The 26,936-nt window shown below is 40.2% G+C and overlaps 1 protein-coding gene across 1 annotated transcript in view; it reads right to left on the bottom strand.

Annotated features, from left to right (window-relative positions):
- The window catches only part of Rad23b (RAD23 homolog B, nucleotide excision repair protein), a 44,274-nt gene extending 17,549 nt beyond the window's left edge, over positions 1 to 26,725 (bottom strand). Inside the window, exons 1-4 of the mRNA XM_055605303.1 lie at positions 26,321 to 26,725; positions 8,078 to 8,159; positions 6,539 to 6,618; positions 1,171 to 1,439 (exon numbers count right to left, since the gene is read on the bottom strand). Coding sequence (XP_055461278.1) covers positions 1,171 to 1,439; positions 6,539 to 6,618; positions 8,078 to 8,159; positions 26,321 to 26,386 — 497 coding nt within the window. The 5' untranslated portion in view covers positions 26,387 to 26,725. The remainder of the gene's footprint in view (positions 1 to 1,170; positions 1,440 to 6,538; positions 6,619 to 8,077; positions 8,160 to 26,320) is intronic.
- Positions 26,726 to 26,936: the final 211 nt, after the last annotated feature.

Raw genomic sequence — 26,936 nt, 5'->3', positions numbered from 1 at the left:
GTGATTTTCAGCCAAAATCACTATGACTAAAGCATTTGCTTTGGTCATTATCATTATCAATATCAATAAAGGAACATCCTACCACCGCAAAACAGAATCCTGTCAAAACAAAAAACCCCAAACTGCTCAATGATCCTCACTGTAATTCTTACCTCCTCCCTCTCGTTTGATTTACCAGGTCTGAGGAAGGAATAATGAGTGACTTTGGAAGGAATGAAGCAGCAGCTCTGGCTAATAGGCTGAATCTAAGAGTTTTATACAAAAGCCACAGGTGCCATCTCCTATAACAGCACTTTGAATAAATGAATTCATACTGTTTAGAGCTGTTGGTTCAACAAGGAGTTAGATGAAACAGCAACTACTGTAACTCTTAGCAGTCACTGTGTACACACACCACTTTCCACTTGCTTTACACTGTCTTAGTATGACCCATATTTTATAGATGAGGAAAACACACAAAGATCTTAATTATACTTTTCTATAATTATCAAAGCTAACAAATGTCAGAGCAATACAATACAGCAACTGACTTTTTTATTGATATGAAAGGATGTTTATATTACATATATAAAAATGACCACAATCACAACAAATATAAAAATGACTGGCTGCCAACATTTTAATTATTCTTTTTTAAATTTGTATTTCTTAAACATCTCTTCCAATAAAGATTTTTTAAAAATTGAGAATGTAAAAATCTGCATAAAGACTGTATGCCTATATTATTATTAATAGTAAACTATAAAAATAGATAAAGCCGGCTGGGAAGATAGCTCAGTTTATAAACAACCTGCTATGCACGCATAAGAACTTGATTTCAGGTCCCCCAAAGCCATGACAAAGTAGGGTGTAATGGCATGCCCCTGTCATTCCAACACTGTGAGGATGGCAAAGGGTGGACCCCGAAGAGTCACTGCATAGCCTAAGCCAAACTGGCAAGCCAAAGACCTGATCTCAAATAAATAAGGTGGAGAACAATAGAGGAAGACACATCACATCAGTCCGTGTGCTCCCCACACTGGTGGGTACACATACACATTCAACATAAAAAGACAAGCCCAATTCAGAGTACATTTAAAAAATAAAATGTGATATGGTAGTCAGCCTGACTTTGAAAAAATTAAAAAATGTGACAACTTTGTGATCTAATTTTTAAAATGTAGTCCTTACCTGTCAGCTGGTGTAGGGCTAGTAACCACTGGTGTCTGTGCTGGCTTTTCTGCAGGTTTCTCGGGCTGAGTTGCACTGGCAGGTGTGGGCTCAGAAGATGCTGTAGCTGAGGCTGGAGTAGTAGATGCAGGTGTGGTAGTGGGAGCCAAAGCAGGTGTGGAAGTTGGAGCCGGAGCCACCACTGCTGCTGTGGAAGAGCTAACTGCAGCAGTGGTGGGGGTGTTTGATTGCTGAGCCGTAGCTGGCACTGGTGCTGGCACTGCTTTGGGCTGGATGTATTAAAAACAAAGTAAACACACGGCGCTGTGTGGCCACTCACTGTACTACCATAGCTACAAGATCAACCTAATACTCAGGGCAGCCAAGGCTACACAGAGAAACGTAATTTTGTAAAATGCCAACATTAGCAAATGAAAGCAATTCACTACCTCTCAAAGTTCCTAAGATGATGTACACTGTCTTAACTATCAAGTGCAATTAGCATCGGACACTCATTTCAGTATTTACAATTCAGTATGAAAAAGAACCCAAAAGAAGTCACTGTTTTAAATGCAGGCTACACACAGCCAAAGTACCATATAGTTTTCTACAAATCTTTACTTATGCACCTTGCTTATAACTTTTAACAAGTATATCACCACTTAAAAGCATCATCAAAATAATTTTTTGAGGGCTGAACTCTTAAGTAGATTGTTTATAAAGATTCCAAATAATCTGCTTTATTTTAGGAGGAAAAAAAGCCCTATTGCTGCCTGTAAAGCAACAGATGTAAGTAAAAGAAGGACTAGAAACATAAACACACAGCAAAACAATTTATGATCATATGCCTGGTAATTGCTCAACTAAAAGCACAGCCATAAAGCCTTTCATGCAGCAAATGGATAAAAATCATACTGAATTTTACTCTATGTGAGCCCTATTAGTATTCAGTCTGTAACCTTTGGTGGACTTAAGTCAACTATTTTAACTGAAGATGGGCTTAAAATTGAGCATACTCTCCCACAATTCTAAATCAGAAGGCACAAAAGCAGTGAGCTGAACTATGTTTTGCTCAACATGAGCTAGCAACTGTTGGGGGAGGCTAACAAACTAGCGCGGGCTCAAAGGAGACTTTAAAAAAAACACTGCTGGCATGTACTCCATTTTCCTTTTGTAAACCTTAACTGCCAATATAAAAGTGTGAAGATTATTTTGCCACATCCTGGCATCTCTTTAAGGTTCTAAATCTGCAATGGGTTAAAATCCTTCACATGAATTACTCTAGATAAAATGGAACATCACACAAATGTGCAGATTTTAATTTTTAAGCATCAAAATATTGTAATAACTAATCTCCATGAAATGTGTATTAGCATCAGTTAATGCATTTAGTATTTAATTATTTGTGAGCCATTCTGAAAAGAGCTATTTAAGTCTAATTACCAAAGCACCATGACCTCTGCTTTTTAAAGGTACTTTTTTGATCTTGTAAGAGCGATATGATAGGCTTCAGGCATCTATTCCTCATAAGTTATATATCCATTCCAAGACCTTTTCTATTTAACTTTTCACTACATTAATGAAAATACTAAAGGAAATACAACACAACTACCTTAATATGTGCCTTTCCCATTATTTTCCCCTATGCATCATGAATAAAACTAACTGAAAAGGGAAGGAAACTGTGATTCATGCTACAACACAGATGAACCATGTGACACTGTGCTAAGTGAAATAAGCAGAGTTAGTATTTGTGAGTGCAACTGCAGTGTGGAAAATGAAAACTTTATAGAGTGATAGCAGTGGAAATTTTTTTTAATGTGCTTACTAATCCCTATGCTATTAAACTTCATACTTAAAAATAGTTGCTAGGGAGTGGGTGGTGTACATCTTTAATCCCAGCACTCGGGAGGTAGAGACAGGTAGATCTCTATGTCTTTGAGGCCAGCCTGGTCTATAGAGTTTGTTCCAGGACAGTCAGGGCCACAGAGAGAAACCCTGTCTCACTAGGGTGTGGGGGGGAGAGGGTGTTTGCTGGGTTTTTTTTGTTTGTTTTGTTTTGTTTTTTGCATGACTATGCTTCTCAATCAAGTCTGACATTTTGAGAAAACAAATATTGCAAAATCACAAATTCTTTTTATTGGTTTAAAAAAATTTCAAAAACTGGCTGGGCATGGTAGCAGAGGCAGGTGGTTCTCTAGCACTTTCAGATACGCATAGCAAGTTCTAGAACAGCCAGAGCTAGAGCTACATAAGAGATCCTGTCCCAAAAGAAAACAAAACCCCAATATGTAAGTCTGCGTTAGCTGCCTTCTGTTTCCCAGTACAAAAATATACAGCAGTTGAAATTAAAACTATTTTCTTAAAAAAAAAACAAAAACAAAAACAAAAACAACAACAACAACAACAACAAAAAACACCTAAGTATGCTTATTCAGTAACAAGGATACATTTTAGTTGTTTTTTTTTTTTTTTTTTTTTTTTTTTTAAGACAGGGTTTCTCTGTGTACCTGTGTACCTTTGTTGACCAGGCTGGTCTTAAACTCAGAGATCGCCTGCCACCGTCTCCCCGAGTGCTGAGCTTAAAGACATGTGCCACTGTACACATGGACACATTTTAGTTCCAACACTGAAAACAATGCAAGTTTCTCAGTGTGTTCAAATTGCTGGCATGTGAGTCTTTTGAGTTTCAGGAATAATAGAGCAATACTCCCAGAAACTCTAAGAAATTTAAAGCCTATGAATATTTTAAACATACTTTTAATAATCTTCACACTTTGTTATTCAGTAGCCAAAAATCATGGTTGAAGAATGAAACATAAGGGCTGGAGAGACGACTCAGAGGTTAAGAGTACTAGCTGCTCTTTCAAAGGTCCTGAGTTCAATTCCCAGCTCATAACCACCTATAATGAGATCTGTTGCCCTCTGCTGGTGCACAGGCACACATGCAGGCAGCACTCTGCACGCACACAGAAAGAAAGAAAAAGAAAGAAAAAGAAAGAAAAAGAAAGAAAGAAAGAAAGAAAGAAAGAAAGAAAGAAAGAAAGAAAGAAAGAAAGAAAGAAAGAAAGAAAAGAACAGACCACAAGTTAGCAGTGCTTGCAAACTACAGCCTAAGGAATTTTCAAGCAATAAAAAAGAAAGGGCAAAATGCTCATTTCCTAGTAAGGTAACAACCTTTCACAGAATCACGCATGGACACTGATCACTTAAGGAACTATTTTGCATTGAAAATGTTATACGTTGAGAACAAAAGACTCACATGAAGTATACTAGATATACTACAGAGTTCGTGAGCTATCTTTTCCTGCTCTCCTGTCTGCATGCTAACTATACTCACATGTTTACATGTACGAATGTATACCCAATAGGCTAGCATCAATGAGAGAACATCCATTTTTTTCCCTCAGTGAATGTTGCTTAAAGCATCTAAGTCTCCCTATTTTTCTGAAAATTTTGTGATTTTTCTTTAGAGGTGAGTAATACTCCATTTTATATGTGCTAGATTTTTATCATTCATTTCACCATTTCCTTCTGCTATTATTATTCTGTGACTTTGGCGAAAACTTATATTTATTCCACTATTAGTCTTTGATGAACCAACTTTAATCATCCACTTAAATTTGCTTTCACTATTACAAAAAGTGCTTGCTATATCTGTTCCCTCTCAAACCCTACAGTCTTTCTGTTGTTGTTTTGAGACAGGCTCTCACTAATAGCCCTGGCTGGCCTGAAACAAAACTTACTAAGTAGACCAGGCTGGCTTAGAACTCAAAGATTTCCCTATCTCTGGCTGCAAATGGCATGTACCACCACACCTGGAATAAACCTTGAAGTTTTATGATAAACCAGTATGAGAAGGGTAGAAATTAAATCTGACTGCAGTGTTGGAGGTAGGACCTTTCAGATTACATTATAGCAGAATCTCCATGAATAATTGTGATGGCTTTATAAAGACAGAAGAAAAGCTACACGATGACGGAAATATACAAGTATTCCCATCACGACAACGCAGCTACAAAACATTACTGTATAGTCTTCACACAGTTTGGACTTCCATCCTCCAAAACTGTTTGCCCTAATAATAAACCCTTTTCTACTTTACACTTCTACCTTGGATATTTTATTACAGCAGTAAGAAGATGACTGATAATGCACCACTCTTTTCTCAGAGTATCCTTAAATAAGTATACAAAGCAGTCTCCTTAAGGAGTCCACATTGAAGCTCTATCTGTAAGGACACCCAGATTTGCATGTGGAGGCCAAAGGCCAGATATCAACTCTCAAGGACCATCTACCTTAAACTGCCCTGGAGCTTACCAAGTAGGCTAGACCAGAGGCCAGTGAGCCCCAGGGCTGAACCTGTCTGCCTCCAGTACTGAGCTTACAGCAGTGTGTGTGAGCACACCCTTTTAATGAAGGCTCTGGAGAGACAGAACTCAGATTCTTAGCCTTGCAAGGTAAGCAAGGCTGGCTTACTGGCTGAGCTCTCCCCCAAGCTTTCAAGCTCTACTATACAAAAAAAAAAAAAAAAAAAAAAAAGTTTATTTTCATAAAATTACCCAATGTATCTCAATATCATAAATCACAAAACAGTTCTTAATAGCTACTCACATAAGTAATTCCACCATTTCTTCAGTTGACTTTTCCTTTTTTATTTTCTAAAACGCTTATCTCTTCACTGAAAACCAAATTTGCATTCTTTTTTTTTTTTTTTTTTTGCCCTGAGCCTGTTAGGTCTAACACATAACTTACCTAGTACCTGAAAGGCTGCATATTAAAAAGTACAGAATAAAAGACATTAATTTGATTGCTAAGCATATTTTAAAATAATCACATGATGACTTAGCTATTATCCGACTAGCACCTCTTTTTTAAGGCAGAGTGAAAACAGATTAAGAAAAAAAAAATGAGAAAAACTCTTAAGGGTTGTCAAGAGAAAAATGGTTCCCTCCTCCCCCCCCTTTTTTTTGGGGGGGGGTGGTGGTTCCAAGACAGGGTTTTTTCTGTGGGATAGCCCTGGCTGCCCTACCCAGGACAGCTGTAATCCAGGCTGGTCTTGAAGTCAGAGATCGGCCTGCCTCTGCTTCCTGAGATTAAAGACATTCAGCACCAAGCCCAGCTAAGAAATGTCCTTTTAAATACAAGACATTTTAATTGTTTTATCTTACATGAAGATGACTTTAGAGATAAATATATATAGTTATTACCTTAATAGGGGACCATGGTGAATCTGCCTACATTTTCGAAAGCAGCTAAGTGCACCATGCTATTTGTTACATACCCTGTGCATGCTATGGAAATGCAAAAACTTTGTCCACTGTGGACTTGGTCACTGCTTTTGAGATGATTCACATGCATAAAGATACAGAAGGAAGATAAAACTTACTTTTGTCACCATAACCACCACAAAGTTTTTCTCATCGATTTTGTATTCTTTGAGAGCAGTATCATCACTGAGAATTTTACCTAATAATTCAGGGGGAAAATGTTGTTTAAAGACAGATTAAGCTTTTCTTACCAAGAAAATACTCTTACTTTATCAACAACGTTAATTCTACCAAGTAAAACTTCTAAGAAAAACCTGAGCAACCAAATGAATGCCAATTGATTTGGCTTTTAATTTATTCACTAACTGTATCTAAGACCTACTAAGCAAGAAAATTTGAAGTAAATCCTTAAAATGGAGTTCTTAAAGACAAAGGAAACTAAAACATTTCAATTGCCTAGTCATCCTTTGGGAAATATGTATTTTTTTTTTCCTAATGGAAAGAAGGGATGAGCAACTTCCTATTCTGAAATACTAAACACTTGATGAATCAGAAGTGTTCCAAAGTTGTAAAACAACGCTGTAAAACAAAACAAGCCAAATGAATGAACAAAATCTTTCAGAAAAACAGCACAAGAAAGGGGAAGAATCCTGAGACTCAGTAGGCACAGTGGCAAAGACTGAGGAGGCCATGTTCAGGCCAGACACACTTAGAATCAGGACTCCATGTTTCCTTTCCCTTGAATCCATTCTAAAAAGGCCACTGCCTAGAAAACAATAGGCACTACACAAAAAGAGCAGGAATCAGACAAGAGGCTATACACAAAAAATTACATTTTTTTTCTGGCTTCTGAATTGTGACCTACAAAAACAATGGGTTAGATACGTGAGGAAACAGATAACTGGCATAGTGTTCCTCGCCCTTAATACCAGCAATGAGGTGGCAGAGGCAGGTGGATCTGTTAGTGCAGACCAAGTTACAGTGTTAAGAACCCATCTCAAAAACCAAAAAGGGGGGTGGGGAAGGGAAGTACTACAAAAGCTCCAAAAGGAAAAAAGAACAGACTGAAGACATTTCGCTGATACCTACAAGAACAGCCACTTAGTAGTTCCTTTAAGGAACAAATCAGTTTTCTCTACTAAATTTGCTATTGGGTCTGTTTTTCTAGGTTATTAGTGAGGCTAATTAAGTTTACAATTTCCTAGTCATACTCTTGGGTTCTTGGTCCTCTTTCAATTATCAATTTTATATAATTTGTATTTAATTCTTTTTTTTTATCCTATCATGAAGGTCTTTTGATGTTTGAAACAAAACAAACCTTCATTCTTCAACTTTGGTAGTTTAGAAAGATGTACAAAGTGTCTGACAAATTTTAAGCAGTCAGCTAGTACACACGTTGTTAATAGACTGAAAGCAATGATGCTCAGTTTACACGATTGACACAGAAGTCAGTCACAATGCTCACAAACTAAGTAATATCACTGCATGGACACAGAAGGCAAAGAGAACACTGAATATTAAGCTATAATTAAATAACTGTTTCCACTACCATTATCTATGCAATCATGTTTCTGACAGACTCAATTTGAAAATACTGTCATTTCTAAGACTAAAACAATGTCAAAGACATGCAATTAATTTCAAAACTGAATTCATACCTGCATAGATTAACTTCTGACCTGCTACTGGAAAGGCATCTTTCCCCTTTTCAGATTCAATCTTCTCTTTCAATGCCTTTACCTATAGAAAACATTAAAAATAATAAAAAAGAAAATTTAGTCTAAACAAAAAATTACAATACTCTGAAAACAGAATGCAAGATAAAAATTCTAATACATTTTAATTAGTGCTTCAAGCACTTCAAAGATCTTGTCTTTCCAATATTTAACTCAAAGACCCGCCTTGTATTATATTATTCTGGCATGAGCTTTATTTTGCATCATGTTACACATACATGCATCTAAAGCATGCATGAGGCCTGGATTCAATCCCCAGCAGCACAAACATCTAACAAAAAACTTTTTTTCTCTACTTTTTGTTTGTTTGTCCAGAAAGGTGTAGCCTTGGCTGTCCTGGACTCAGACCAGGCTGGCCTGAACTCAGATCTGCTTGCCTCTGCCTCGATTCTATTTATAGCTCCAGTTTTTATTAATGAATTAATTTTCATGTGCCCATATGCATGCATGTCATCATGCACATGTAGCAATAACAGGATAAGTTTGAGGAGTTGATTCTTTTCTCCTATTACATGGGTCCTGAAGATCACGATCAGATCCTTAGTCCTGGCAGCAAGCACCTCTACTCACCACTGGCTTTTAACCAATTCAAAACAAAAAATTCAAAATTTAAAGGTTTTATTTCACAAAATTTGTGAGCTTATCTCTCATATTAAAAAATGCCTTCTAAACCAGGTGTGGTGATGCAAGTCTTTAATCCCAGCACTAGGGAGGCAGAGGCAGGCAGATTTCTGGGTTCAAGGCCAGCCTGGTCTACAGAGTAAGTTCTATAACAGCCAGGGCTGTTAACAGCAAAACTCTGGCTCAAAAAACCAAAAACAATAAAAAAGCAAACAAAGAAATGATAAAGAGAAAAATGAAATGCCTTCTTGTTGAGCATGGTGGCAATGCCCTTAGCTCAGCACAGATGGATCTTTAGGAGCGTGAGCTGGCTAGCTTCATGTCAACTTGACACAATGTAGAACTTTACAAAAGGAGGAAATTTCAGTTGAGAAAATGTCTCCTTAAGATCTGGCAGTAAAGCATTTTCTTAGTTAGTCACTGGAAAGAAGAGCCCACTGTGGGTGGTACCGTCCCAGGGCTGGTGGTTCTGGGTTCTATAAGAAAGCAGGCTGAGCATATCATGAGGAGCAAGCCAGTAAGCAGCACCCCTCTGTGACCTCTGCACAGCTCCTGTCTCCAGATTCCTCCCTGCTTGAGTTCCTTGATGAAGAACTACAATGTCCCCAACTTGTTTTTGGTCATGGTGTTTCATTACAGAAAGAAAAATCCTAAAACAGCTCAAGCCTGCTCTACACAGTAAGATCCGGACCAGGCTACAGTTATAAAATAAAGCTCTTAAGTTAAATGAGAGCGAGAGAGAGAGAGAGAGAGAGAGAGAGAGAGAGTACCTTCTGTGATCAAAAAAAGGGCTCAGCAAGTAAAGGCACTTGCAGCTAAACCTGAGGACTTGATTTTAATCCCCAGGACCCATGAGGTGGAAAGAGAAGCATGACTTCCATAAGTTATTCTCTAACTCTTCATGGCATGACAAACATGCATAAAAAACCACAAAATAAATGCATTTTTTAAAAAAAGCCTTTTAATGTAAGCATTCATTCTAAGAAATAAAATGTTTCTGTTAAAATAAGAATACATCAATGCTAAAGGCAAATTTATTATAATGTTTCATTATAACCAATCAGAAGACCAATGACACATAATGCCATTTCCCCAGCACAGTTTTTTAAGGCCATCACCAGGCTACTTAAATAACATAACTTGATCTCTTTCAGCAACAGTATCATCTGGAAAGGGAAGCTGGAATGGATGACCTTTATGGCATTTTAATTCTTAAAATTATTATGCTAACAGGCTCATTATAAAGAACTAGAAAATGAGCCTAATCAACTCCTTGACCTGACCACAAGTACAGAGTCTTATGAGCTAAAAAGACAGGCATGGCTCTCCCTCGTCAATTAGTGGAAGTCTATTACTTTAAAGTCACAAAAACCAAGAACAAAATCAATTGCAAAATCCCTTTCTCTTCAATTTTCCAGAAGACTTCTGGAAACCGTCTAAGCTGATGGTCCTGTGCCTTTTGTGAAAACTCATCTAAGAAAAAGAGTTTTTCTGTGCAATTTATTTTTACATGTCTGAGTGTTTTGCCTGCATGTGTGTTTGTGCATACATGTGCATGCAGTACTCATAAGGGCCAGAAGAGGGCAGCAGAGGCCTTTGGAAACTGGAGCTGTGGCTAGTTGTGAACCACAATGTAGTTGCTGGGAATCCAATCCCAGTCTTCTGGAAGACCAGCCAGTGTTCTTTATTACCGAGACATCTCTCCACTCCTCTCTGTGCAACTGAAGTGATGGTGGGGAGCCAGGCACAGAGATGCACAACCGTAATCTCAACACTCAAGGAAATCGTGTTTGAGGGTGATCTTGGTTACACAATCACAATGAGCCACAGGCTAACATAGGCTACATAGTAAAATTGTTTTCCAAAATGAGCAAATAGTGATGAGCTTTCCAAAAATTGAAAAAAAAAAAAAAAAAAAAAAAAAAAAAAAAAAAAATATTAAAAAAAAAAAAAAAAAAATAAAAAATTTTCAAAAAAAAAAAAAAAAAAAAAAAAAAAAAAAAAGAAGGCATATAGGATATTTATTTAACACTAACTACATTAACATGGAATTCAATACTTAAAACACTAAGATCAATGGAATTATAGCCTCTCAGTTTTACTGGTAAGGAAGTGAAAATGAAAAGGTTAAATCATTTGCCCTCAGACACAATACTACTTAGTGTTAGCTGGAACCCAAAGTGGTTCCCTTGACTCCAAAGGTTAGGACACTTTAGAAATACTCGAATTTGTCTATGTCACGTTTATGTCCTAAAATATTATTCTGATGTAATCCAATGTCACAAAACTCTTATTTCCCACTGTTCCAAACTTCACAGGTAGATATGAAACCATTGAAACAAAAATGTAAGAGCTGGTCACAGTGGTGCATGCCTATAATCCCAGCACTCAGGGAGGCAGAGTTCCAGGACAGCCTGGTCTACGAAGCACAGCTAAGGCTACACAGAGAAACTCTGTCTTGAAAAACCAAAAAAACTCAGAAAATGATCTTATCAATAAACTCAGAATATAAATTACACACCATTATCCAATTTAATATAGTTTCCCCGTGATATAAATTTATGCTAGGTGTAGGTCATAATTTTTTTTTTAAAAATCTACAACCTCAACAACTTTGATCTTCTACTACACTAAGTCATTACTTACCTTCTTATGAGGAAATTTGTTTTCATGTTCTCTTTTCCCCATTGGCATATACTCATTACACACAGTACTGGATTACACAGAGACACTTCCACACAGGTATACAATGTACTTAGTGCACCTCTTTTCTCCTGTCTCCTTTTCCCCTAGACATTTTACCTCTATTTTTATGTCATATAGACACATATGATTTTAATTATCTTCATCAAACAGAAATCACAAATCCATCCAGTGACCAAGCATGGATATAACCTAGAACCCTTGCTTGGATGTAGCCCATGGCAGCTCAGTATCCAAGTGGCTTCCCTAGTAAGGGGAACAGGGACTGTCTCTGGCATGAATTCTGTGGCTAGCTCTTGGAGACACACACACACCCCCCGAGGGAGGAACAGCCTTGCCAGGCCACAGAGAAAGGCAATGCAGCTAGTCCTAGTGAGACCTGATAAGCTAGGGTCAGATGGAAGGGGAGGGAGGACCTCCCTTATCAGTGGACTTGGAGAGGGGCATGGGAGGAAATGAGGGAGGGTGAGATTGGGAGGGAATGAGGGAGAGGCTACAGCTGGGATACAAAGTAAATAAACTGTAATTAATATAAAAAAATAAAAATCACAAATCAGAGAAAACCTACACTATTGGTGTTTCTGAAACTGACTTAATTCATTTAAGTATTTATTTTGAGTTGTATCCATTTTCATGTCAACAATGTATCTGTTCTTTATGGCTGAGAAGTTATTTGGTATACCAAATTTTCTTTGTACATTCCTCTGCTAACAGAACCCAAGGCTGGCTCCCTAACTCAGCTACTGTCAATCAGTGCCACAGTAAACACCAAGTCAAGTATCTCTGTGATGTGTTGACTTAGAATGCTTTGGGGAAACAGCCAGGTATGGTATAGTTAGGTCATATGGGAGATGTCAAAAAGTTTGAGAAGTCATGCACACCTGTAATCCCAGCACTCTGAAAGGCAGACACATGTGGATCTCTATGAGTTTAAGACCAACCTGGTCTACAAAGTAAGTCCAGGACAGCCAAAGCTACACAGAGAAACCCTGTCTCAAAAAATGAAAAAAAAAAAAAAAAAAAAAAAAGTTTGAGAAGTGGCATTGAACATGCTCAATTACTTGCCCAAAGTCAACTAACTAAGAAGGCAGAGAACAACTGGCATGCTGTTGGATGCTTTGGTGTTCTGAATGAGACATGTCCCATTAAGTTCAAATGACTAGTGGAATACTTGCCCCCCACCCCCCCAATTGGTGGTGCTGAGGAAGTCTATCACTGAGGAGGAACTCTGAAGCACTACAGTCTTATTCCATTTGTGCTTTCCTGTGTGTGGATGGAAATACAACCTGGAATCTTCCTGCTCCAGAAGTCTTGCCTTCCCAGCCTTTACTCTTTCCTTCTGGAACCAGGAACTAAAATAAACCCCTTTTTAGGTTGCTTTTGGTAATGGTGTTTATCACAGCAACAGAAAAGTAACAGAATATATATGTTCCCTTTAGAGAGAAAACTGTATTTGCAAATGTGATTATTGGGAAGCAACAAATGAATAACAAACTGTATGTGTCCCTCTGAGTGAACCCAGTTTTTAGAACAGTACACAGTGCTTTTGAGCTAGTGAGTGATCAGCTATCATGTGCTGAATGAATGAATAAATATTATACAGCAATATGTGAAGGGGGAAATGCATAGAAATCTAACAAAAACAACTTAAACTTTTGATTTTTGTGTGTATGCATGTGCGTATGTATGAGAAATCCACAAGTTCACCCTGAGCTTCTTGTTCAATTCGGTCTACCTTACACACCGAGGCAGGGCTGCTTAAAGATTTGACTAGTTTAGTCAGCTAGCTCCGGGGGTTTCCCCACCTTTACCTCCTAAGTAGTGGAATTAGTGGTGGGCTGCCACACTCACCTGGCATTTACATGGGTAACTGAGGTGCTAGGTCCTCAGGCTTCCATTATAAGCATTCTGCCGGCTAGTTTTATGTCAAATTGACACAAGAATCATCAAAGAAGAGGAAGCCTCAATTGAGAAAATGCCTCCCTAAGATGGGCTGTAAGCAACCAAGTAAGACATTTTCTCAATTAGTGGTTGATTGGCCAGAGGCCAGCCCATTGTGGGTGGTGAAATCCCTGGGCTGGTAGTTCTGTGTTCTCTAAAAAAGTAGGGTGTGCGTGCCAGGAAAAGCCAGTGAGCAGTACTCTTCCATGCAGTCTGCACCAGCTTCTGCCTCCAGGTTCCTGCTCTGCTTGAGTTCCTGTCCTGACTTCCTTCAATGATGAGCAGTGGTATAGTATGGAAGACTAAGTCAAATAAAGCATTTCCTCCCTGCTTTTGGTCATGGTGTTTCATCACAGTGATAATAATCCTAACTTTAAGCCTAACTAAGGTCAGTCAACCCACTGACTCAGCCCAAGAAGGTATATTTTCATTTCCTGTATCAACACAATAAATATTTTTAAAATTTAGAGCATATATTTTAAAGACTTAAACTGCTTTTTGATTTTATATATATATATATAAAAACAAAAACCTTTGTGAATTACAAAAAAAAAATATGTATAAAGGACCAAAAAGGGGGGGGGGTTGTTTACTGCTAAATAATTTATGCTTATAAAAAAAAAATCAAAACTGTCATCTTAAAAAAAAAAAATCAAGAGCCTAACAGTGAAAGTTCTGTACATAAATACTGTACCATTTGGCTAAAGAATCAGAGTAACACTGAACACATGCATTATTAAACAAAGAAAAACTGATCACCTGAGCATGCAACTCAAACAGGGGGAAAAAAAGAAATGCAAATGAAATTAAGAAGCAGAACAAAATAGTCTTGCACCTGTAGGAAAACAGTGAAATGACAAGGGCAGACTAGTGGCTGCCTTTGACTACTTAACTAGTGGTTAACTAGTGGTAAACCTGCCACCATGTGTCAGGTAAGAGCTTCATAGCATAGCAGCCACTTACATCTATAGGTTCCACAGTCAAAAGACTGAACAGTGACTGAAATATGTTTCTATTCAAAGAGAAAAAAAAGTATAACCACTATTTTACATTACACTGGGTATTCAAGTAACCCAGAGAAGACTTACAGTACAGGAGAACGTTCATCAGTAAAATTTATGTGAGGGGCTTATGCCCTGGAGAATTGTTGTTTGAGGCTGGGGAGTAGTCTGCAACTAACTGTGCATGTAACAAGATATGACCATAATTAGCTCTTCTCACCTACACTACTTCTTCATTAGTTGTACTAGTTGAATGCCAGCCACCATGTCCTAAATACACGCAAAGCAGCCCAGGAAAGATTTGTATGTGATATGGAAAGAACTCAAGTTTCTGGTCGAGAGGAAGCATCAAGGGGTTAGCCATATCAGGGAGCCAATTTGGAAGGGAGCCTCCTCCAATAGGCAAGTACTCATGAAAATTATTTGTGAACATGCTGCTAATACTTTCAATCACTGACAGACATTTTAAAAGCAATATGCCTGCCACTGAGCCAATAATTCAATGCAAACGAGATTCTCCCATTGTCTTTCCAAAGCACACAGACATACAGTTTTAACATTAAAACCTAAAAACAAATTTAAACACTCATCAAGCTGGAATAGTAATTACTGCACAAATATTCATTCGAATACTGTGCAGTATAAGTGAAAGAATGAAAATCGTCAAAGAAAAAAACCTAGTGGCTGCACAATTTATTTTTGAAAACAAACCTAGTATATCTACAAATTTCTGAATGGCAATCTAAAAAGCTTACTCAACTAAGGACAAGAGCTTCCACTTTACTATAGCAAGGATAGGTAACTAATTAGAGAAAACTAGAGTTTGAAATAAAACTTTGTATTGCTCACCAATACTTAATAATAACAGACAAGAAACCATTGCATTTTTATATTAAGGGCAACTACCATTATATAATCTAGATTTAAAAATAAAAGAGCAGTTTAGGAACGGTAAAAATACTCATTACAAAAGCAGAGTAATTTGGATTCAAACCTGATACGGAGACAGGAAAATTCTACCCACCCCAACACACACACAGACACACACAGGCCTGCTAATCTGAGTGTGCAACACATCTGTAAACAATAGGGCAAAAGAGATGACTCAACGAGTAAAGGTGCGGTGGTCAACCCCGAGGACCTAGGTTAGATCTCAGACTCAGAAGGTAAGAGGCGAAAACAAGTTGGCCATTAATCTCCATGTGTACATTATGGCATGCTCTTGCTGTCACACACAGACAAAATTTGCAAAGCCAACTATGTTTACAAATTACTTCAGAAGCACCCAAATTCTTTGGGTGGTATTCTTGGAATCTGAAAAACCTGACACAGGCACAAAAGAAAATGTTCTAAAGTTCTCCTCCAAAGTAGGTTCTGGACAACCATAGAAACAAAAGTGTTTATTAGGTATCTATTGTTGGGCAGTGGTGGCATAAGCCTTCAATCCCAGCACTTGGGAGGCAGCGGCAGCTGGATATCTGAGTCTGACGCCAGCCTGCTCTACAGAGTGAGTTCCAGAAGAGCCAGGGCTACACAGAGAAACCAAAAGAGCAAGGATGTCTACCAACTGCAATGAACAGAAAAATCGGAACACTGAAAAAGAGACTGTCTCTCCTGAAACAGCATTGATAGTAGAGCATTTTATGAGAAGATAGAGTAAACACAGGCAATCCTGAGGCTGTACAAGGATCTGCTACCAAGCAGGGAACCCTAAAGCTTCATCCCCAAGGGCCCACATGGTTAAAGTAGGAGAGAACCAATTCCCACAGGATGCCCTCTGACCTCCACACGAGGACAAATAAATAAATGTAACTATTTTAAAAGGGCAATCTTCATTAAAGTTATTACCCAAAGGCTTTTTTTTCCTTTTTATTTTATTAATTACACTTTATTCACTTTGTAACCCCCCATAAGCTCTTCCCTCCTCCCCTCCCGCTTCCACCCTCCCTCCCCCTTCTTCACGCATGCCCCTCCCCAAGTCCACTGATAAGGGAGGTCCTCCTCTTCCTTCTGATCTTAGTCTATCAGATCACATCAGGAGTGGCTGCATTGTCATCTTCTGTGGCCTGGTAAGGCTGCTCTCCCCTTAGGGGGAGGTAACCAAAGAGCAGGCCAATCAGTTCATGCCAGACAGTCCCTCTTCCCATTACTATGAAACCCACTTGGACACTGAAGTGATCTGTGCAGGGGTTCTAGGTTATCTCCATGAATAGTCTTTGGTTGGAGTATGAGTCTCTGGAAAGACCCCTGTGCTCAGATTTTCTGGTTCTGTTGCTCTCCTTGTGGGGTTCCTGTCCTCTCCAGCTCTTACTATTTCCCACTTCTTATATAAGATTCCATGCACTCTGCCCAACAGTTGGCCATAAGTCGCAGCATCTGCTTTGATAGTCTGAAGGGCAGAGCCTTTCAGAGGCCCTCTGTGGCAGGTTCCTTGGTTGTTTCCTGTTTTCTTCTTCTTCTGATGTCCATCCTCTCTTTGCCTTTCGGGATGGGGATTGAGCGTTTTAGTCAGGGTCCTCTCTCTTGATTAGTTTCTTTAGATGTACAGATTTTAGTAGGCTTATCCTATGTTATTTGTCTATATGAGTGAGTGTCTTTCTGCTTCTGGGGTTTCTCTGTGTAGCCCTGGCCTGGAACTCACTGTGTAGACCAGGCTGGCCTCAAACTCAAGAGATCTGCCTGCCTCTGCGTCCAGAGTGCTGGGATTACAGGTATGTGTCACCACACCCAGTTAAGGCTATTATTTTAAATCCTGAATCTATTTTTTTCCCACAGAAACTGTGTAAAATGTTCCTAAGTCACATCAATACACATATACACATCAACTTAATTGCTTTTAAAATATATTCCAGATGTTAAGATTTTAACAAGATCAAAGCAGATAGAAATAGAAGAGTGTATAAGGTGAATTCTACACTAACTGCAGCTTTTTAAGTTTCTAGAAGAACAAAAATAAGCCATTTTATTGTGTGAGTCAGGGGAACGTGCCTGCTTAATCAACCAAAGCAGGGAATAAGAAATAGTCTTGTTCACTGTTCAGTGTGTGAGATCTGATCACATGCACCAGTCATTTGCAGATCTGCCTCCACTGCCTGGATAAGCTTACATGATGTTTAAGAGTTTTACAGAATTCATTCAGAAGTGAGACTGGCTCCAGTGCCTAGGTGTTTATGGAACAGATGACACATCATTATTTGGCAGGACTCACTCTGCTATAGCACATCAAAGTTTAGCACATTTCTTTAAAAAGAAAATTTCATACATTACCTACCCTGAGAGAGATCTAATTTTCAAGTCAAGGCAGGATCATGTTCACAGCTTATACATTTCTAAGTCACTGTACTGACAAAGTCAAGCTGAAAGAGTATATTTACACAAGCTTTTCATAGAAAGGATAATGAAAAGATTGATCAAAATAAAAAAGCTGATAAAAGTGGGATTTTGATTTTAAATATATAGCACAACTTCTTCCATAACTCACTATATATTTTATGCACCAAATTACCTGATTTTTCACAGGTAACTTATGATATTCCCTTTCTCCCTGCCCCCCTTTTTTTTCCTTGTTTCTCTGTGTAATCTTGGCTGGCAGTCCTAGACTTCCTTCGTAGACCAGGCTGGCTTTGAACTCACAGATCCGCCTGCCTCTGCCTCTCTAAGTGCAGGGATTAAAGTTATGTGCCACCCAGTCTGGCTCAAACACATTTTTCAGCAGACTGGAAAGATGGCTCAGAGGTTAAAAGCATTGGCTGCTCTTCCAGAGGTCCTGAGTTGAATTCCCAGCACCTAAATGGTGGCTCACAACCATCTATAATGAGATCTGGTGCCCTCTGCTGATGTGCAGGCAGAACACTGGATATGTAATATATTAAAGTTTTCAGCAATATGGTATTCCTTTTCAAACAATGCCTACCTTCAAGGTTATAAAGCTGAGAAGTACTGCTCAACTTCATATTCTTTTTTTTTTTTTTTTTGGTTTGTTGAGACAGGATTTCTCTGTGTAGTCTTCATTGGCCTGGACTCGCTTTGTAGACCAGGCTCAGCGATCTGCCTGCCTCTGCCTTCCCTAGTGTTGGGGTTATAGGCATGTGTGCTCCACCACAGCTGGCCAACTTCCTATTTTTAAACCATAACTAAGGAAACAAGATAATAAACACTAGAACACTAGGCCCATAGCTACTATTCTACTTGCACACATGCCATCCGCTTCAATCCAGCTTCCAGCTCCATTTCTACTAAGATACTGCTCACAGGGTCAACAGTGACCTACAAACCGCCAAATCAACAATCAGGTTTGTTTTTATCCTTTTCATCTCTGAAGTATCAGATATAACTGAATCCTTTTTCTGCTTGAAACTTTACTTGGATTATTCCTGTCTCAAAGACTGTTCCTTGACTGACCGATGCCCTGCCACCTATTAGAGCATCAAAATATCCAATCTCAAACTTTATGCCATTTCTGCATAGGCTCCAAAGTACTGAAGTTAAATTATATACAAAGGATAACTTAAGCATACTGCTCACATTTCTCAAAGACAGGCCCTGACAGAGATCCTCATCACAAGTATGAAGTACACTGGTTATTTTCACATCTCCATGTAATCTCTAATCTAAAATTCTCTGCAATATAGACTCAACAAATAACATTTCCATCTCAGTGTCTGTACTCCAACCCCCAATTCTGTTTTCAGTCTTCCACATCCCTAGAAAGAATACTAGCATTCACAAAATTTACACTACCAAATTAACAATACCAACCCAACAACAAATCCCCACAATTCTACCTAGCAAATATATATCTCAAATCCATCTCCAATCCTGGCCAAAGGTTTAATTGCTTAAAAATACTGCACAAGCAGCTACCTGATCTCGTTGCTTTCGTTCTTGTCCATTTCCCACAGAAGATCGTGTAACCTTTTAAAATAGATCATCAGTGAGCTAGGCAGGTGGCTCATGACTGTAATCCCAATAGTCAGGTAGAATAGGATTGTCATAGATTTGAGGCCAGCCTAGGCAACTGAATAAGGTAAGGCATGGTCTCAAAAACCAAGAGGAACAGCAACAACAACAACAACAACAACAAAAAACACCTACCAACAATTGATCTTTGAAAAATCCTATCCTTCAACAGCCTACATGCTCTGAGCCCTTGTCTACCTCAGCTCCTCACAGTTAACCTCTGAAACACTGGCCCTTAAGACTTCCAAAAGCCATTCTTGCAATCCTAAGGTCTGTCCTCTAAAGGTTCCCACAGAAAAGATTCCTTACCTTGCAATGTGCCTTATGTTCAGATCTCAGCTTGTGAGTCACAAGTCACCTTCTCCAGAAATACCTTTCTGGACTTTAAGGTAGCCCCCCAGTCAAGGACTGTCACATCATCTCACCCTACTTCAGTTTCTGCAAAAGGACTTACCATTCAACTACTTTCTGAATCCTTTATGTTACTAGAATATATATACCATGAACTGACATCTAATAAAAAGTCAACAAATGCTGGATGGTGGAGGCAGCGGCGGCAGCAGCGGCAGCAGCAGTGTAAGCACACCTTTAATCCTAGCACTTGGGAGGCAGAGGCAGGTGGATCTCTGTGAGTTCGAGGCCAGCCTGGTCTACAGAGTGAGTTCAGGACAGCCAAAATTACATAGAGAAACTAAATCCTGTTTCAAAAAAACAAAACAAACAAATAAAAAATCCTCAACACACAACTGTAAATGAATCAACATGCAAACACATATACACACAGAGAAAAAGAAAAAGAGAATGATTCAGCAACTTCATAGTTTACTGGTAGAATACATTCACTTTAGTGAAACTCTTTATCGAATACCTACTAAGGAAAAGAAAAAGCATGGAAACCAGAATTTTCAGTCATACTTTATCTGTTCTATCTATATTACCCTTGTAATATGGTAGTGTAACACATTTACTATTTTAATGTTTTAATAACTTAACACTGTATCTAGAACTGACTATACTGAAAAATAAATCACAACAAAAACAAATTACTAAAAAGTAATGGCTAGCAAACATTGTATATGGGATAAGAACTAAAGTAGTTATTTTACAGCAGTCTCCAAAATCAAGAGCGATAACCACAAAGGGAAATAATTCTTTGTAAATTACTATAAAGCAACCTATCTTTTTAGTTCTTCTATCAAAAACATATTAAGATTGGCAAAATGGCTCAGCATGTAAAACACATGCACCCAGCCTGGTGACCTGCTTTTCGGACCCACATGATAGAAAAAGAATACTGACTCCTGCAAGTTGTCCTCTAATCTAGACAAAAGATGAGAGGCAGAAAAAGTGACAAATCAAGAGAAGATTTGACAAACAGGAAAGGGAAACTACTTAGGGACAATACAGAGAGAGACAGAGAGACAGAGACAGACAGAGAGAGAGAGAGAGAAGGCATTTTGCCAGGACGGATATACAAAGACAGGTTGAAGAGCAAACAACCTAGACATAGGTGAAGACAGAAGAAACCAAAGAATGAAGGAGCCAGAAGATAAGTAAAGATCGCTGGAGTTAGTTTGAGGCCAAGGAGAGCAACACAGAGGCAGAAAGAACTAGACTGAATAAATAAGTTAGCTGGCCGGAACAGCTGAGAGTTGAACCAGCCAGCTATGAGTTTATTAAGAATTAAGTCTCAGAGGCCAGAAACATTCTAGGCCTAGGTTAGCAGGCAGAGGCAGTAACCCTTTGACTCAACTATTGAAACAGGTGAATAAATGTTACATTTACAACTACCTTGAGTTCTTCACCTCCCTGCTTAAAGAGCATCCCTGAGGATGGAATGTTTCAAACTCAAAGGAAACTGTGACACAACAGTCCACCTTGGTGAGGAGGGAGTCACAGCAGCAGGACTGTGAGAAAGCTGATCACATTGCATCCAGTAAGGAAGCAGAGAAGACAGCTTCTAGAGTCGTTCAGTCTAGAACTCCAGATCATAGGGAAGTGCTAGCCACATCCTTCCTCAGTTAAACCTCTCAGGTGAAGACTGAACAAGCCAGTGAATGAGAAGGAGCCAGAAGATTAGAGCAGATTGCTGGAGTTTGAGGCCAAACAGCAATTCAGAGGCTGAGAGAAAAGCCAGACTGAATAAGTTAGCTGGGACAGGAGTCTGAGCCAGGACAGCGGAGTTGAACTAAGCCCAGAGCTTAGTAAGAACAATAGTGAGCTTATTCAGCAGTCTCAGAGCCTGAAAACATTTTAGCAGGTTAGAAGCTTTCAGGACTAGGCCTAGATTACAAACAGTGGCAGTAAGCCTCCAAGTCAAAATAAACACTTAATTTACAGCATATTCTTAGCAGTTTTAATCAGCAGCAAGAATTTTGAAACAACTCAGAAACTTTGGGTTAAAAACTTTTGTTCTATGCCCTGTCCTAAACTTTGTAGAGCAGGCTGGCCTCTGCCTCCCCGAGTGCTGGGATTACAGGCATGCACCACTTCAACCAGCTACATTAAGGATTTTAAAACAGTGGTTCTCAACCTTCCTAATGCTCCGACCCTTTAATATAGTTTCTCATGTGGTGACCTCAAACCACAAAATTTTCATTACTTCATAACTATAATTTTGCTGTTATAAATCATAATGTAAATATCTGATATACAGGATATCTGATCCTCAACCCCTGTGAAAAGGGTCGTCTGACCTCCCCAAGGGGGTCATGACCCAAAAGAAGAGGTCAAGCCTTCTTCATCTATACAGTGACTACAGACTCTCAAAAATCAAAAAATCAACCAAGCCAAAAAAAAAAAAAAAAAAAAAAAAAAGAAAAAGAAAAATTATAGTAGTGATCTACTGGACATTTCAAAATTGCATGTGATATAAACTGCTTAAACGTCATCATTTTTACAATTACCATCTACTTACACCACCACAAAAAATGAAGCAGATCTCTTCTAAAAACCAAACATTTCTCATTTTGTTTCTTTTTGTTTTTTGAGATAGGGTTTCTCTGTTTAGCTCTGACTCACTCTATACAGTAGGCTGGCCTAGAACTCAGAGATCTGCCTAAATTTCTCTGTGTAGCACCTTGGCTGTCCTGGACTCGCTAATAGACTAAGCCGGCCTAGATCTCAGAGAACTGTCTCTGCCTCCCTAAGTCCTGGGACTACAGGTGTGCACCACCGCACGGCTTCATCTTGTTTCTTAATACTTGACTAATGTGATATCATAATTTAAAAAAAGGTAGAGCCTTTGTAAAGAGTAATGGTGAAGACAATATATGACAATGACCAAGTAAATGGAACAAAATAGTAATGATTAAAAAAAAAAACCTGGCGGTGCATGCCTTCCCTGTCCCTGCTTGGAGACAGGGTTTCTCTGTGTAGTCTTGGCTGTCCTGTTCTAGACTCTGTAGCCCCAACTCGGAGAGATCTACTTGCCTCTACCTCCATGAGTGCTGGGATTAAAGGTGTGAGTCCAAGCAGCTTGGTGCATGCCTTTGATCCCAGAACTCAGGGAGGTGGACTGCTGTGAGTTCAAGGCCAACCTGATCTACAAAGGGGGTCCAGGAGAGCCAAGAGTACACAAAGAAAACCTGTCTTGAACTCCCCACCCAAAATCTTGTGGGGGTTCAGATGGCTCAGAAGTTAAGAACACTAGCTGCTCTTGTAGAGGACCTAGGTTCAAATCCCAGTACCGGGGAATCTGATGCCCTCTTCTGGACTCCACAGGCACTGCACAATGTGGCACAAAGACATACAGGCAAAACACCCATGCACAAAACCAAAATATTTTAAAATATTTTTTTATACCTTGCCATTTTAAAAATTAGAGAGGGACTTTTATCTTTCAAAAAAAGAAAACAAAACAAAAAAACAAAACCAAAACATGCCCATTGTCCTTTAGCTACTGAGCCTCAAAAAAAAAAAAAAAAAAAAAACAATACAAAACCCATGGCTTCCATGTCCCTGTGCTCAGCACCACCAGCAGAGCTCACTCAGCACTGAGCGGTGCAGCACTGAAACACTCTATGATTGCCCTTAGCTCTCAGTCTTTTCTCATTTTGCTCATGTTCATGTCAAGCTTGTAAGAGTTTTTAAGCAACATACCTTAAGTCACTTAATTTCCTTACTTCCTTCTAAGTAAAAACTAATTAAAGGCAAACCTGAAACCACATAAGTGACCAAAGACAAAGTCTGTAAATTGCAAGCATTCCTAAAACCCTAATTTTAAATCTACTTTAAAACACATTCATCCATCTCTTCATTTATGTGGGTGGGGGTGCCCAAACCAGGGAGTGAGGAGTCAGAAGACAACCTCCTGGATTCATTCTCTCCTACCATGCAGGTCAAGAGGACTGAACTTAGGTCACCAGGCTTGGTGACATGAACTTTACCTGCTGATCCATTATAAATTCCCAAACTTGATCTACTTCTAAAATCCTTGGTAACATTTTTGTAACAAATTAGAAACAAAGTATTTTGTGTTACCTACTATTTATTTTTACCAAAGTCTAAAGCACTGTATCAAAAATTATCAATTTAATCTAAAACCTGCTAGGTAGTGGTTACACAGCTTTATTCCCAGCACTATGAAGGCAAAGCCAAGTGGTTTCCTGTGAGTTCCAGGTCAGTCAGGACTACACAGTGTGAAACCCTGCCCTCACACAATTAGAAATAGGTGGATGGAAGAAACACGTCTGTGCTGGCGCACTAGAGACAGAAATGAAGGGGCTATATGGTGCGAGTACTGGGGAAGGCTTGTCTGATGTGCATAAAGCCTAGAGTCCCTGTATGGGGTCCCAGCACAAGGAAAAGGAAGAAGCATGAAATATGGAATCAAAATATGCCTCATAAAACAGTTTGCAATACTTGTTTTTATATTACATTAATAGCAACAAATTATTTTGTTCTAGTAACAAAGCAAGGAGGCCAGTAGTAACTTACCAAAAACATGCACCTCTGAAAGTGTATACTATTACATTCCCTGGAAATAAACTTATAAACAATAAATGCAGTTAGGAACTTAATATTATACTGGCTCAAAGATAACAGCAGACATGCAGAGGGCCTAATGTGGGGCACGAGTTTTATATGGCATATATATATATATATATACATACACATATATGTCTATATACTTCAGTGGTGTGAAGTTACTACCTAATGCCATCAAATTCAGATATTAAAGAAATAAAGCAAAAACTACTGCTCTGTATTTTAGTGATTCTGGGATAAATTAATATTATAAGCCCCCAAAGTTACCATGACCTATCATTTATCACCCCCAATGAACCAAAGCCAAGTAGGCATTTTACATATTTGGCTTACCATCATTAAACAGGTAACTGTTGTATTTTTTTCTCAAGGTACTGGAGATGAACTTAGGGCTTCACACATGCTTGGCATCCCCAGCCCTGCACTTTCATCTTTCAGTTTACTATTCAGTACTAAATAGTAAAGGAAAATGGTGGCAAGCACACCTTTAATCCTGGTGTTGGGGAAACAGAGGCAGGCGGATCTTGAATTCCAGGCCACCCTGATCTACAGAGTTCAGACACAGAGAAACCCTGTCTCAAAACACCAAAAAATGGAATTGTATTCCTCTGGGCCCCCCATCCACTAGGTGTTAACAATTGCTTCTGAGAAGACTGCAGAGTCTCATAAGTAACTGGTTATTTTCTGTACCTTCAAGAATTATTGCATATGCCTGCAAAATAATTTCACATAAAATCAGTGTGTGCCACATTTCAAAAAGGTCAGGAATTCTTAGATGTAGACTTTAGAATATTAGATGAGATAGGCAAACCTTAACATAGTGTCTTCATACAAGTATCTATACTGATAACAAAGTAGGCCTCATGTATGAACCAACTAAACCCCATTTAATCCTCACCATCTCAGTTAGTACTGTTCCTGTTTTAGAAAATGAAACAGGGTAATTTGTCCACGTAGTAGTATAGTAAATGAGTTTCAGAGCCACAAATAGAATTCGGGTCCCGGGTCTATTTAATTAACACCTCGTCCCTGTATCTTTAACCAAAATATAATTAGTCATAAAAAAATTTAAAAAATATATGCAGTAATCTGCTGACAATCTTAACACAGCCTCACAATTCCATGGCACTTGAGAAAATTTTTAGAGGCATTTTTTGATTCCTAACATAAAGTTGTATTAACTTTAACATAGCAGATCTTTTTAAAGGCAGGGCAGGACTGAAGACGGCAGCGTTAGAATTTATCACGTGAAATCGGTAAATGTAATCGGCTTTGAATGCAGAACACAAAGTTTTTATATTCCTCGCCCCCCACCAAATACTACTATTCTGTGGGTCCGAGGAGCGTGCAGGTTCCCGAGGCGAAGGTGAACTCGTTTAAATCCGGATCTGAAGGTTTCTAATACAAAATTCTTCACCACCAATGCGGCCTCGGAGCGTAATCTACCTGTGGGTGTGGGTTCAGTGGCGGGATGGGGGTGGGACCGGGGGGGGGGGGGGCCTCGTAAAAACTACCCAGGACACTAATGAGAAGAGTCCCCTGGGAGAGGCAAAGAATCCCTTCTCTTCCCCACCACCACCTCTCCCGGCTGCAGACAAAACTAGGCAATAAAGCCCGTTACCTCGGGTAACCGGCCCCTAGACCCCCGCACCCAGCCGGGTGGCCGGAGGGGGTGGCGACGCCTTGGGTGTCCCTCCCCCACCTGTGCACTCCAGGCCAGGCCCCGGCGCCCAGGCCGGCAGGCCTCCCCCAGCCCCCACGACCACGCGCTCCGGGCCGCGGCCTCCAGTGCCCGCGCGGGCCGGTACTGCTCCACGCCAGCTGCCTCCAGGCCTTCCTCGTCCTCGGCCCACAAAGCCGGCGGTGACCTGTCCGCCCCCCCCCCGGGGGGGAGGGCCCTCCCACGCCGCCCCGACCCGGGCCCGCGCTCCCCTCGCCCTGCGGCGCGTACCGTCTCCTCCGGGTCGATGTCGATCTTGAAGGTCTGCTGCTGAAGGGTCTTCAGGGTGACCTGCATGGTGGCTGTGCCGGGGCCTGGGCGCCCCGGGGTGGCCGCGATCCTCGCGCTCTCGGGAGGAAGGCGATGGGGGTGGGGGCTTGTCACATTCGCCCCGCGTCTCGCTCGCCCCGGGCCCCTTGTCACCCGGCCGCGCCGCCGCTCCCGCGGCCTTCCCCCACAAGCTCGACCCGCGGTGCTTCCTCACGCGCCGGCCGCCGGGCCCGCAGGAGGCACGAGGGACTCCCCGAGAGCCGCAGAGACCGGCTACCTCACCACAGGATGGTGGCCGCCATCACCGTGACTCGCCGAGACGTGCCCCCTCCCCCACCAGAAAAACCCGGAGGATGGGGCCGGACCCGGGCGATCTGAGCAGGCGCGGGGTGCGGCGGCGCAGTGCGCAGGCGCGAACAGGAACTCCGCCCGGGAATCGGAGGCGGGGTGGTGGGAGGCGCTGGAATGTCCGCGGCGCGCTACGAGCGTGCGCAGGCGCACATCGCGGGCAGAGGCGCTCGGGAAGGCCTGGTGGGGTCGGCTCGCGGGCTGTCGCTCCGTCTACGTCCAGGCTCCG

The sequence above is a fragment of the Psammomys obesus genome, unplaced genomic scaffold (assembly GCF_907164565.1).
Source record: "Psammomys obesus unplaced genomic scaffold, mPsaObe1.curated_primary_1811, whole genome shotgun sequence".
NCBI classification, from domain to species: domain Eukaryota; kingdom Metazoa; phylum Chordata; class Mammalia; order Rodentia; family Muridae; genus Psammomys; species Psammomys obesus.
Note: the sequence above shows the minus strand (reverse complement) of the source record. Positions and strands in the feature narration are given on the sequence as shown.